This window comes from Bicyclus anynana, chromosome 20, assembly GCF_947172395.1.
Source record: "Bicyclus anynana chromosome 20, ilBicAnyn1.1, whole genome shotgun sequence".
NCBI lineage: Eukaryota > Metazoa > Arthropoda > Insecta > Lepidoptera > Nymphalidae > Bicyclus > Bicyclus anynana.
In genome coordinates, this window is record NC_069102.1 from 6,845,292 (window position 1) to 6,859,153 (window position 13,862).

The 13,862-nt window shown below is 34.6% G+C and overlaps 3 protein-coding genes across 3 annotated transcripts; 2 read left to right on the forward strand and 1 right to left on the reverse strand.

Annotated features, from left to right (window-relative positions):
* The first annotated feature begins 1,031 nt into the window (after positions 1-1,031).
* Positions 1,032-8,816, forward strand: LOC112049024 (uncharacterized). The gene is made up of 5 exons (XM_024086755.2): positions 1,032-1,189; positions 3,774-3,975; positions 4,642-4,824; positions 6,078-6,299; positions 8,541-8,816. Exons 2-5 carry the CDS (start codon positions 3,780-3,782, stop codon positions 8,720-8,722), a joined length of 783 nt encoding a protein of 260 aa, XP_023942523.2. The 5' UTR covers positions 1,032-1,189; positions 3,774-3,779; the 3' UTR covers positions 8,723-8,816.
* A 10-nt stretch (positions 8,817-8,826) lies between these two features.
* Positions 8,827-10,417, reverse strand: LOC112049023 (uncharacterized). Its single transcript, XM_024086754.2, has one exon. The coding sequence runs from the start codon at positions 10,403-10,405 to the stop codon at positions 8,828-8,830; it is 1,578 nt and encodes a 525-aa protein (XP_023942522.1). The 5' UTR covers positions 10,406-10,417; the 3' UTR covers position 8,827.
* Positions 10,418-11,265: 848 nt separating this feature from the next.
* On the forward strand, positions 11,266-13,680 carry LOC112049036 (ejaculatory bulb-specific protein 3). Its single transcript, XM_052887771.1, has 3 exons — positions 11,266-11,574; positions 12,770-12,960; positions 13,481-13,680. The coding sequence occupies exons 2-3, from the start codon at positions 12,780-12,782 to the stop codon at positions 13,666-13,668; spliced, it is 369 nt and encodes a 122-aa protein (XP_052743731.1). The 5' UTR covers positions 11,266-11,574; positions 12,770-12,779; the 3' UTR covers positions 13,669-13,680.
* Positions 13,681-13,862: the final 182 nt, after the last annotated feature.

The following is a 13,862-nucleotide window of genomic DNA, read 5'->3' on the forward strand; positions in this document are numbered from 1 at the left end:
GATATTAAATTATATCCGAGCGCATTTGGAATCCTTAATAAAAAAAATAACCACAAGTCGATTCAAACGTAATATTTTGTACGGGTGAGTCAAAGGCTGTATGTAAGCTTGTTTACATTTTCTTGAATATCCTTTTTGGCCTACAAAGTGTAATTAATAAAACCAGGACTATGTGCAGTTTTTTTAAAAAAATAAATATCACGTGTCTCAAACGGTGATCGAAAAACATAATGAGGAAACCTGCATACCAGAGATTTTTCTTAAATCTCTGGTACACAAACCTACTTTGGATATCGGGTAAAAAGTAAACGCAAGCAGTAAAATTCAGGACAAAGTATAGTTCTAAGCAAAGAGTAGAGTAAGTTCTAAGTAATGGCGTGCTCTTCATATATGCAAAAATTCACTGCCTACCCTGAGAACTGTATCTCGAAACTGTATTGGTAAAGAAATTTACCGTTTTGTACGTGTATGTTTAATTTTTTTTTAAAAAAAGGAGGAGGTTCTCAATTCAACGCGCATGTTTTTTTTAATGTTTGTTACCTTATAACTTCGTAATTTATTAATCAATTTCGAAAAATACTTTTTTTGTTTGAAAGCGTATACTTCCAGAGGTACTATTAGGGGTAAGTTTAAGGTACGTAAATAACTGAAATACGTTTTTGAAGGCGGTTCCATTTTTATGTTAAAAAAAAATCGATAGTGGAACGTGACAACGTCATAAGAAAATACTGATGGAATGGTTGCATTTTTCAAAAGAAAATGTTCGTTTTTCAAAAATACTGTTTAATAATCTTCATATACCAGAATATACTTTATTACTAGTAAAAAAAGTTAGCAACCCTAGAGCAAGGGAACGACGCATGACGTCATCTTTTTTCGAGTGTGCAGCCGGCTCTATCGAATTATAAGACATTGTCACATCAAAAGATTATGTACGTACAGTGCCTACCCTAGTTAAAGATGCACGCCACTGGTTCTAAGTAGGTAAATAATAATACACCAAATAAAAAGATGATGCGGCCTTCAGTAAACTACTTTCTTCTGTTCCGGACACCGTGTCTGTTTTGTATGCGGCCCGTTACATCGACCTGGGACTGGTTTGGAGAAATGCTCTGCCTCTCTCTGACCACAACGACACTGGCCGTGGCAACCGAAGGACCCGTTTACACTTTCTCGCTTTCTTCAAACAGTGAGTAACAATTTTGTATAATAACTAGCTGACGCCGCGCGGTTTTATCCGCGTGGTTCCCGTTCCTGTAGGAATACAGGGATAATATATAGCTTATAACCTTCCTCGATAAATGGGCTATCTAACACCGAAAGAATTTTTCAAATCGGACCAGTAGTTCCTAAGATTAGCGCGTTCAATCAAACAAACTCTTCAGCTTTATAATATTAGTATAGACTCAATGAATGTTTTATAATGTAGATATGTTACGTGCATACAAAATCACTGCAATAAATTATCCGAATTTAACGACTCCACTGAGCGCACACATGTACAATTTTGTGTTTACTTACATTAGATATATAGTTTTTACACTTCCTGAATACAAAACTCGACTTTGTAGACAATATTTAGGTATCATGTATTTATTAAACTTTAGTTGTTGAATGAGCGACTAAAATGAAATTAAGACAATTATGCACATTGTCCGTCTCCATTTTAATGCGCTGGTGCCCTATCTCTAGTATAAAATATCATTGTAATAACTACACCCCACATATTCACCCGTGTAGTTCCCGTTTTTGTGGATGTAGAAGGATAGAATAAATAATATTTTACTCTCTGATAATGTAGCTTTTCTCTAGTGAAAGAATTTTTCAAATCGATCCAATAGCTTCCATCCGATCCAATGACATCATCCAATATTAGACATTTTAAAGCAAACGACGGCAATTTATATAAAAAAGAATCGAAAAATATTTATAACATTTAATAAAACTAATGTCTTTTTTAAGTACGTCTAAACAAAACGTATGTTTACATCTACACTGACGTCTTTTATTTCTATTTACTTGACATGAATTATTTATTCGTAAGCGGAATAAATGGGAATAAAACCGCAGGCTTCTATTATATCGGCAACACGATAAAAAGGCCTTTGCCCTTTACAATAGTGATGAAAAAATATCATTGACTAAAAATAAACTTAAGAGCTGTTAAGTTTATTTTTTGTCAATTATAAACAGCTTAAAAGAAATAAAATATCTTTTTCTAATAAAAGAAATACTTTTATTTTACTTTTGTTCTATCAACTACTATTGGTTAAAACGTAAACTAACCTCGAAGCCGAGTGTTGTATTCTTTCTGCAAGCACAAGTAAAAATACTTTAAAATGACATATTGATGCTATTATTATTATCTATGGCAATAACATTTCTTAATACAAACATACATACAGCCAAACATAGAATAAAGAAGTAAGTTAAACGCAGATATAGTAACTTGTAACTTACATACGAGTAACTTAACTTCAAACATTTTCACCGGTTTGAAAAGATTCATAACAAATTTTACATCTCTTAGAAGTACGTTCTCTTACTTTAGTAAACCGTTTACTTTAGTACCTAGTCCATGCTTTAATACCAGGCAAGGAATCATACTGATCACCATAAGTTAGGTGATCACTATTAACATAACACAAACCAATGCCAACACATTACCATTGATATGATTCAATAAATTACAGTTTTACGATTTACGAGTAGATTATCTTTGTTTTTATATTTGACAACAATTGCGAACTTTATGATCTTTATAAACATCAAAATGGCCTTCACATCGTGTCGCAGATATACCAGAAACTATAAATAAAACTATTATAATTAATAGTATTATTTACAAGTACCATAGTTTGTGTCAAGTTACAGCATTTTATGCTATTAAGGAGATTTTCCTAAGGTTAATCGTTGCGTTGTTAACGTTTAATGGAGCGGTGTGTTCTAGATAGGTACAAGTAACATACCTACTACCTATTTACCTACGTGTCTTGTAATACCTTTGTTTGAATACCAATCGTAAGGTATCGAATTGGGTATTTGACTACCTTTGAAGATATTGATTTTTATGAGTCATTCGGGAAAATTATGTCAATATTAACTAATTAACTAATTAATACCTACATAAAAAACAAAAATGAAGCATATTTGTAAAATAAATAAGGTTTAAAAATTCCTAAAAGATTTATCAAAATATTAAATGAAAATCCTATAAACTTAAATTGCTTACATTCAATGTGACATTTTTATTAAATTCCTACAGGTAACCATAAACACACAAATAACAAATATATACATACCTATGTAATTTTATTTGTACGCCAAATGGCGACATGGGGCGTGTTTGGGTCGTTTATGACCGCCGCGCCGCAAAAACGTCCCTGTAATCGCAGATACACTGTTACTTCTACAAAATTTTGATCTACTAATCATTATCATCTTTAGCAGCCGATGAATATCCACTTTTGGACATAGGCCTCCAGACTGCCAAACATCCCCGTACGTTAGTTAGTTAGTTTACTTGGCTAAAAAATAAGCTAAGCTCGTGCATTTTTTCATTTGTAGGTATCTCCGAAATTACGTTTCGTTTTTAATCATAATCACCATCTAGGCCCCCGTCTCCATGTCATCTAAATAAGCAAGAAAAAAGTGGACGTCTATCGGCTGTTAAGGAGGAAGAGGAAGGTCCCGCTTTTGTGCTTAGGTTATACAATAATGACCCCATAGGTCCAGGAATAATGAACGACTAATATAACAATCTTTCATCGCAGGTCACGATGAAGCAATGGGTGTTCAGTTTGTGTGCGCTGACGGTGGTGGCCTCCTCCATAGCCCAGCAATACCAGCAGTTCGTGAACAGATACGACAACTTCAACGCTGATTCTATCATACAGAACGATAGGATCCTACTCGCCTACTACAAATGCGTTATGGAGAAGGGCCCTTGCACTAAGGACGGCAAGAACTTTAAGCGTAAGTTGCGTTATCATTAGCCAGTGGCGTGCACAGGGGTTTTAACTAGGGTAAGCACCAGACACTAGTGGCGTAACTTTGTCATCTAAGGCCTCAATAAAATCTCACGTAATTTTATATAGTCCTTAGCGCCGTGCGTCTGTGGCATTTTACAAACCCTGCCACCCTATAATAGTAGAAGATCCGTATTAGAAACCAACTTCACCCTTGGGTGACAAGTGTTTTATATCTTTAATACTTTAAAACGTAGTATATATTTCGAGTAGGTTGGCTAAAAATTTCCTGGCCCTAATTAACCATTATTAACTACCAATAATAAGTTTGGCCAGGAGTTTTTGAGGCAACTTACTCGCAATATTTTTTTAACTTATACCTACTAAATTTAATTTAATAAAAAACTTTCATCCGTGAAACATATGGGTGAAGGTCATTTCTAATAAGGATTTTTCACCGATCAGTTTAAATAACAACATTAAAAATATGCTGTTTTTTTTCGTGTATTATAAGGCTAACGCTTGACCACAATCAAGCCTGATGTGTCCAATGATGAGCTCTAAGATGAAGCGCGCTTGTCTAGAAGATGCATTTTCACTCTTGCCTGATAATTATGAGAAGTCGTTTTAGATATTTTAACAATTTATTCAATTTAGAATTATAATTTTTCAGGAGTCTTGCCGGAAACATTGCAAACCGCGTGCGGTCGGTGCTCATCTAAACAGAAGGTAGTCGTGCGGAAAATGCTCCTCGGCATCAAGGCGAAGAGTGAACCGCGTTTCCTTGAACTACTGGAAAAGTACGACCCGACACAAGCCAATAGAGAGGCCCTCTACAACTTTTTAGTTACGGGAAATTAGATTAGATAGAATAGTATTTATATTTAGTTAGATAGTTACTTAAAATAAGTAGATTCCGCCCAAAATCTTGTCTACGATATTTCGATTTAAATAAAATAAAGTACAGAAACAGTGGCGAATTTATTGGATGAAATTAGTCCTGCGCGTATAGAACTATAGACTCCAGTGTTGCCAGTGAGGACTGAAAGTCACACAGCGGGCGATGGAACGAGCTATGCTGTTTTTGCGTGAGCGATTCAGAAATGAGGAGATCTACAGAAGAAACAAAGTCACCGACATAGCTCAACGTGTCGCAGTGGCAATGGGCGGGGCACATAGTTCGAAGAGCCGATGGACGTTGGGGTCCCAAGGTGCTGGTGGACCCCCCACCAAGTGGACTGACGACGTCAAGCGAGTCGCAGGGATTCGCTGGATGCATGCGGCTCAGGATGTTTGGAAGTCCCTACAAAAGGCCTATGTTCTGCAGTGGACATCCATCGGCTGATATGATGATCATGATGTAATTATTTCTGAGCGTGTAGACCCTCTTCGAATCATGGGCCTATTGCATTTTACACCACTGTATATAAATACAATATTTGGGTACTAGTAACTCATAGTTGGACTATATTATATGAATGAATTTACAAAACAAATTTATACATATGTGATTAGTTTTCCACATGTATTAAAATAATATAAATATTGTTATACTTATTTAAAATTCCAATGTGCTGCAGCAATGTTGCAACAATATTATACCTGTTGATTTATTATCATAGAATATTAGTAAAATTCCAAGAAAAACAAAGAAATAATTATTATATCTCAATAACTGCAAGAATCATCAACTTTTCAAGTTTGGAGAACTATGCCTTCACTCTAAACATAATTTATGGTTAAAGTTATATTATAAGACAAATGGATGAAATTTTAAAAGAGTATGAATGAAATAAAAGATTATAGTTATTCAGAATTAAAATTTGAAGTTTTGCTTCTTTCCTCTTGTGTATCGATTGACAATGTACCTCGCTTGAACACAAATGTAATAAATGTCTTTGTAAAAACGATCAATAAGCAAGCATCAGACCATACCATAAACGTAATATATTAGCATTAACAAGGTCAGATCAGTTGATCCTATAATTACTGCATGTTTGCATTCTGCTTACCCTTCTAAGAAACAACATGAATTTCAAACACATCATATATATATAAATGCCGGAACAGTACTTGTTCTAACAACATTGTACGTCAGCCAGACCTAAGCAGCACATTTATTATTTTATTCGTGTGATTTAAAACTTAAAATGAAGGTGATAATACTTGCGTTGTGCATTATAGCGTTAGCTTTCGCTGAAGACAAATACGATTCTTCTAGCGATGATATAGATCTCAGCGAAGTGTTAGGCAATGATCGGCTCATTGCTGCATATTCAAAATGTTTGCTAGATAAAGGAGCTTGCACTCCAGAAGTCAAGAAACTCAAAGGTAAGAAACAGTTACCATTATTTACGCTAACATAAATAAAAAGCGATAACTAGATCTTAATAAAATTTTATAACAATATTCCAATTTGCAATAAGATTTTTTTATTTTAGTAATATTTTTTTAATTTATTTTTCAAAAGTTTATCATTTACAAAGTCTCTAAATATAATTAAGGATACAAATAACTCACTAAGTAAACTTTATCTAGTATAATTTTGCTATTTTCTTCCTTCATGTGGTTATAGTTTGTATTTAACCGTTTATTATCCAAAAATATCAGAATAAACCCATTATTAGAAATATTTTAGAAACTGTTTTGCAAGCATTATTTAGAATTAATCAATATTACTCGTCCAGAGTCTTTCAGAGTCATAAGTCTTTATGTGATTATACGCTCTTATATCGACCTTCCCAGAAATGTAAATTACATTTACTTGCTGCATATATGATATTCTTTAACAAAGTATATTTCTGGTGCTAATTCAGTTTAAGCACTATCAAAACCTGAACTATATTTAAAAGAATTATAGCAGATTGTTTTGATTAATAAGCTGGCCTATTCACTATTTTGGTCTTTGTTAACAAACTATTAAAATAAACATCAAATCAATTGACAAAATGTCCTACATACTGTTTGATATCCACCAACATCAACAAGCACCGGATAACATTTGTTACATAGAATTTCATTTTCGTATATGTCAACTAGCTTATGTCAAAAATTTTCCTGCTGGATCATTGCTCATTATCATCATTTTTTTATTGCACACTGAAGGACCCAGGCCTCTTTTCTCGAGTGTCCAGGAAACTGAATATATAAAAAAATATTTGAATCCCTATAACGAGATCGAGAGAGGCTCAAAATAGTAGATTGTTATACAAGGGGCTAAAAAGACCCATTATAAACGAGGTATTTTTAGGCCTAAATAGAAACCGAGTTTATAATGGGTTTAGCCCCACGTGTTACACTCTGCTTTTCACTACGATTGCGAGAAAATAAAATAGTTTAGTACAATATTCAATGATTTATTTTATTTGAAAATTAAATGTACAAAGTCTACAATCTTGGATATTAAGGGAGGGAGAGAGGGAGGGATTTACCCGGTAACATAATTTCAGACTATTGTAAAGATGAATAATGAGTATGTGAGGTAAACGTGGGAGATAATAGTTTAAAAAACTCCTTTCGTAAGTGAATCCATTCGTTGTTGTTTTCTCCACTTTACCTAGGTAGGTATTTAAGTAAATGCGTCTCGACTTTGATTACAACACACAAACAAATTTTTAATTTGGTAACAGATTGAAAATTTCATCCATCTCCAAATTAGGATCACCATTCTCACTAGATAAAGATAACAATAACAATTAATGTTGAAAAATTTGTAAGTTACGGTCACAAATTTACAATGAATTTCTTAAAATTATTCACGCCAATTGTTTATTAAATTCTCGCTTTTTAATTTTATTTTTCTTTCACATGAGAAAAAGGCAAAGGTATTATAGGCAACGTAAAAGATGTCCCATGTGTTCAAATCTCGCTGTTTTGAAATTGAAAACTCAATAAAAATTAAATAAAAAAATTAACACATTCACACACACACACACACACCACAGACAATAACGCTGCATTTCATTCCAATTTAAAGTTTTCTTTATTTATTTTTCAAAACAATCAGGGCCTTACCTATAATGATTCTATTTTCGAATAAAACCTCCTCCATTTTATAGTAGGCTAGTACTTGGCTAGAACTCATAACAGACAAGAATTAAAAAAAACGAAATTACTTTAGTCCCTAGAAGCTGAAATGCTTGTTTAGCCCCGCTGTGGAGTGGTAGTATGACAGTGTTTTTGACCAAGAGTAGTGAAAAGTATATTGTTAAATCTAAATAGGTAACATGATACATCGATTATAAACACTTTGTATTAAATATACTTTATGTAATGGCTATTAAATAAATCTAAAAATTTAAAACCAACATACAAACATTGTAAAATTCAATTCGGTTGAGCAGAATTAGACAAACATATGTTTATCTATTTATCTAAAATACAGTGCATAAAAACGAACGTCTTTGAACACTACGTTTTATCAATAGCCTTTATGAATATACCCTTTTAAATAAAATGACAATTCAAAATCAGCTAGTAAATGATAAAATATTGAGTTAAACATTTCTTCATCATAAATTATTTCAGTGATGGGATCTCATACAAATTATAATTCATAACTGTGTTTTTCAGAAAAATTGCCGGAAGTTTTAGAAACACGATGTGGAAAGTGCACGAATAAGCAAAAGCAGATAGGAAAACAATTGATTAGTGAAATCAAAACCAAACATCCTGAAACTTGGTCACAGCTAGCTGCTTTCTACGATCCACAAGGAAAATACAAGCAATCGTTGGAAGAATTTCTTAAATCTTAATTTTAATTAATTATCACTATAAATATTACAGGAACAAAAAATAATCCAATAGGTTTGAGGTGCAAATAAAGATGATTTATTACATTTATATAAATTACATAAGTTTTATTTTTCCTTTTCCTTACTATTCTGTGCATAGTTTTCTAACGCACGCTTGAATGTTTCGAAACAGACCCATCCTTGTGAATGGTATTTTTTAGCTTCTTCCCATACAGCATTAAACTTTTCATCACTGAATGATTCTCCGGTGGCTTCAAAAACTCTTTTAACCACATGTGGCTCACGCTTAGCGTACATATCTCTGTGGTTTACGTGAAGTAACGTTAATACACTCGGAGACAAACAAGCTTTCATATCAGACTCGTGAGAAAAGTACGCTCTATCAGCCTTGCAACACATTTCTGGTGTTATTGGGTAATCTAAATCCAAATATCGACCTGATGGTAAGCCTGCCATTCTTCTGTTATCAACTTCTTGAGAAGGATTTACCATATCTGTATATGTCGTGTTAAAATCAAGACATTTTAATGGTAAATCGTGTATTTTGGGAATTTCTGGAGAAGGTTCCCTGTAGTTAATCACATGAACAAATGTTTTATAGTTTATTCTTGATCCATCAAAAGCTTGCCATATAGATAGCAACGGCTCGATTAAAGATGGATCAAACCGAATCAATCTAGACGCACACATTTTATACACAACATCTTTTGGAAGACAACCAGATTTTTCAGTGTCATAATACTTAAGATTTAAATAAAATCCTCGAAAAAACGTATGTAAAAAGCGTTTCGATAGATTTTTCCGCAAGCTGTTAAGATGAGATAGACATTTTTTGATGAAATCTCGCTCTGGATTAATATCACAATACGTCAGACATTCGGGCAAATTGTCAGGGCCTTTTAGTTTTCCGAAACTATGCCCTTCAGGTACTCTACTGATATTGTCATTTGGTGCTAAGATGGTACCAATCCTACCTTGATTAATCTTTTCATGTTGAGATTGAATTGTATTTAATATTGTTCTATTACTAGTCCCCAGTAAAGTTCTATCATCAGTAATGCAACATTTACCGTAAATACCACGTTTGTCTACGAAAGTTCTATGGCCAAAGGTCAATTCAGGGTTAAATGGAGGTGCACAATACCTACGCGATATCTGGACACCAGATTTCATACTTGGAGGAGTTTTATCAACTAAAGGTACCTTAGGCATCACTATATCGTACAGACGGCCATGAAATTCGGTTTTCTTTCCGAATGTTGTTCCTTTTACATCGAAACCGTCTGGTAACATTGGTGCAATGTCAGCGACACTGCCAAGGGGCTTTTTCCAGTAAGAAGCATATGATGTTTCTTTAAAATCTTCAACAAGTGTTTGAAATTTAGTTTTCACTGGTGGATTTAAAAGTTCTTGTACTTGTCCGAATGGTCCTGCGTTACGCTTATCAAGGGGTATTGGATAACGTAGTGGTGGTAAAGGTTTTTGTTTCTTAGGTGGTAATATCGCGTCACTTATTAGGGCATCCACTTCGTCTTTTAACAAATAGTGTTGTAGTGAATCAGAGACACGATCGTCTGGTTGCGCAGAAGGCAATCCAGCTGCACATATTTTGGTATCTCTCTCAATAAACATACCACGATTTCCTTTACCGCCTGAAGTAGACCTTGCACAGTCTACTGGCATAATGAAAGTGTAGTTCACGTATGCTTTAAAATAGAATTATTTCTAAAACTCTGTAAGAACTTTATATAAAGTAACAATATATATTTAATTTCGTTAAATTTTGACATGCTGTCAGTTTGCTAATGATATACCTTTTTTAGCGTTTCTCTGTCTACGTTTTTGAGTAAATAGGTAATTATTAATAGGTGTATTTTAAAAATACACACAACGATTAAAAAAATTTAAAAAGTCACCCAGCTAATGAAAACCCCATTTGTTAAAAATTGAGGTTTACAGTAAAATCGAATCCGCCTATTAATAAAGTCACTCTAAATGTGACCCACCATTTGCCCACCATGATGATGACTATTCAGGGAGAACCATACATTTTACCTTAAATTCAGAGGGCGTAGGTTCAAATCCGATCCAAGCATGTACCTCCAACTTTTCAGTTATGTGCATTAAAAGAAATGAAATATCACATGTCTCAAATGGTGAAGGAAAAACATCATAAGGTATGGTTGCCGAGGGATTTGTGAAAAACTAAAATCCACGCGGACGAAGTCGCGGGCGTCCGCTAGTTTACTATAACACTAGCAGAGGTCCCGTAGTTCTATTCGCGTAGTGCCCATACGTATGCGAATACACTCACAACTAACGTGGTTTTCTATTAGCAACATACTTTTTAAAATAGGTTCAGAAGATCCAATGTTTACCTACAAGAAAGAAGAACAACATACAAACTTTCAAGTTTATAATATTAGTAGGATGGATAGATAGAATAAGATTTTTTTAAATAAATATTTGCCATTTTTTTTTAATATGACCAATATTCCTATTTCCCTCCAACTAGTCTGAAAAGACTGTATCAGGAGTGGGTACAACAATTATAGTCCAACGGAGCGGGGATCGAACCCCCACCTAATGTAATGTAGGTAATGAGTCTGACTGCCTTTATCGTTGAGCTGTTGAGGCTCTAAATATTATGCGTTTAGTATTTTACTGTACAATAAGCACAGCTACAAGGGATAATTCCAAACATTATAATTTCCTGCCATGTTTACTATGTTTACATAGTTGTCTAAGTACCCATGTAATAGCAGACTCCGAGTACTTTATAAATACCTGAGGGATTCTAATGAATGGTTTAGTTACTGTCTCTCTACCATAAGTCAACATTGTTTAGGCAGGTAAATATTGCTTTGTAATATTGTATGTATCTTAGAGACTAAATTATAGTCCTTTATTCTTTATTAGACTTAGACGCTAACTATGGGCCTTATTAGAAGGCTCAAAGTCACTCAGCGGGCGATGGAGCGAGCTATGCTTGGAGTTTCTCTGCGTGATCGAATCAGGAATGAGGAGATTCGCAGACGAACCAAAGTCACGGACATAGGGGTTCCAAGGTGTTGGAATGGCGACCCAGCACCGGAAAGTGCAGTGTTGGTCGACCCCCCCATTAGGTGGATCGAAGACATCAAGCGGGTTGCCAGGAGGCGCTGGATGCTGGCGGCTCAAGACCGATGTGCATGGAAGTCCATGAAAGAGGCCTATGTCCAACAGTGGACGTCCACCGACATATGATGATGATGATGATGCCACATATACACGCCACATTTGTTATGATGATGATGATGATGATGTGATATTTATGGCAAGTCAGACAAAAATATGAACGAGACAAACCATGGTAGTGAGGTGTTTTCCTTCCAAGCCATCCTCCAATCTTTGGTGCTTCCGTTAACAAAATATGCTCTGTTACATTATTTTAAATATGTTTCTTTATCTATTCTCCAAAATTGGCTCTGATTTTATGCTTTCCATTCTATGAGGTTGGATATTTTATATTAAAAAAAAACTTAGCCTAAAAGCTAATTTTTGCATAAAATATAGGTAATACAGAAATTTTCAATTTGGTCCTTAATTTTGTCCGGCACGCCATGAATATCACATACTCACATTATTTTATGTCCTCCAAACCGAAATTAAGGCAAAGAGACGTAGATTTTTTTATGGATGGATATTTTGTGCGCGAATACACAATTTTATGCAATTTCTAATCCATCAATATTAATTCATATTAACCAATAGTTTAAGAGCCGTGATAGCCCATCCGATTCCGGAGGGTGAGGATTCGAAAATTGTGTGCATTTCAAGAAATAAAATATCACGTGGCTCGTGTCGTTACTCATTGTGAAGGAAAAACATGGTGAGTAAACATGCATGCCCAAGAATTTTCTTAATTCTCTGCATGTGTAAAGTCTGCAAATCTGCATTGGGCCTGCGTAGTGGACTATTGGCCTAACCCCTCATTCTGGCCAGAGACTCGAGCTCTGGAATGACCCGAATATGGGTTGATAATGGTGAATAATTTGATTGTTTTAGCTAAGCTAAAATGCTTTCATACGTTTTCATCTTGGTGTTGGTGACATCACTAGTGATGGCGGAGTTCTACAGCTCCCGTTATGATGATTTTGACATTCAACCACTCCTTGAAAATGATAGGATTCTTCTGGGATATACCAAGTGTTTCCTTGATCAAGGACCTTGCACAGCAGAAGCTAAGGATTTCAAAAGTGAGTACTCACATAAATAAAGTAACCTTTACAGTAAACAAATAATTTAAACAAAAATATATATTATACAATAATTCAAGGTCAGGTTTTTCCGATTTTTCAAGTCAAGATTCTTTTGATAGGAATTTTCCATGTGAAAATTTCTTACGTTTTCCATAATTATGGCTTGTAATGAGGAAGCTGAAGAGGGAACTTTGGGATTTTGGTCAAGCGCACCAGACAATCTTAATGGAGGATACCTGACATGTTGTTACGCAACCCGCACGTCAGACAAATATAATTACGCCTTTAACTAGAAGTCTGACTTAGATGAAGCGCAGCTTATGCGTTTTATGTTCTTTGAGTCAAACGCATCCACAAAGTTTTATTGCTACAGAATAAATAATAAGAAGTTATTTGTATTGTATTATAAGCTAGAAATTAAAATAAGCCTCCTTTTTGTATAATACGAAGAAAAGGTCTATGCCAAATAGATGGATCATTGTTCATCAAATTATATAACCTAATCAATTATTTTCAGAAGCCATTCCAGAATCAGTCGAAACTACATGTGGCAAATGCACACCAAAACAGAAACAACTGATCCGTGAGGTGATCAGAGCTGTGATGACGAACCACCCAGAGGCGTGGAAGCAACTTGTTGACAAATATGACAAGGATTACCAATATAGAGGGTCATTCAACGAATTCATACAATCAAACGATTAAAAAACGATCGCATATAACCATTTGGTTTAATTTATTCCAAGCTAGCAGACGCCGGTAACTTCGTCCACGAAGAATCCTTCGATAAAAGCTTCTAAATAGCCAGCCATGCATTGTTTTGTTATATTTCAAAGGTTCTCGATGAAAATTCCAGGCAGCTTATCTTTTTCCGACGCCCCCAGCAATTCACGTTTTAG

What these genes read in the sequence shown, in the direction of transcription:
- LOC112049024 (XM_024086755.2), top strand. Translation starts at nt 3,780, where the DNA reads ATGAAGCAATGGGTGTTCAGTTTGTGTGCGCTGACGGTGGTGGCCTCC. An exon ending in GGACGGCAAGAACTTTAAGC is followed by an intron (nt 3,976 to 4,641) that starts GTAAGTTGCGTT and finishes ATAATTTTTCAG; the next exon opens with GAGTCTTGCCGGAAACATTG. An exon ending in CAACTTTTTAGTTACGGGAA is followed by an intron (nt 4,825 to 6,077) that starts ATTAGATTAGAT and finishes GCCAGACCTAAG; the next exon opens with CAGCACATTTATTATTTTAT.
- LOC112049023 (XM_024086754.2), bottom strand. Translation starts at nt 10,405, where the DNA reads ATGCCAGTAGACTGTGCAAGGTCTACTTCAGGCGGTAAAGGAAATCGT.
- LOC112049036 (XM_052887771.1), top strand. Translation starts at nt 12,780, where the DNA reads ATGCTTTCATACGTTTTCATCTTGGTGTTGGTGACATCACTAGTGATG. An exon ending in AGAAGCTAAGGATTTCAAAA is followed by an intron (nt 12,961 to 13,480) that starts GTGAGTACTCAC and finishes AATTATTTTCAG; the next exon opens with AAGCCATTCCAGAATCAGTC.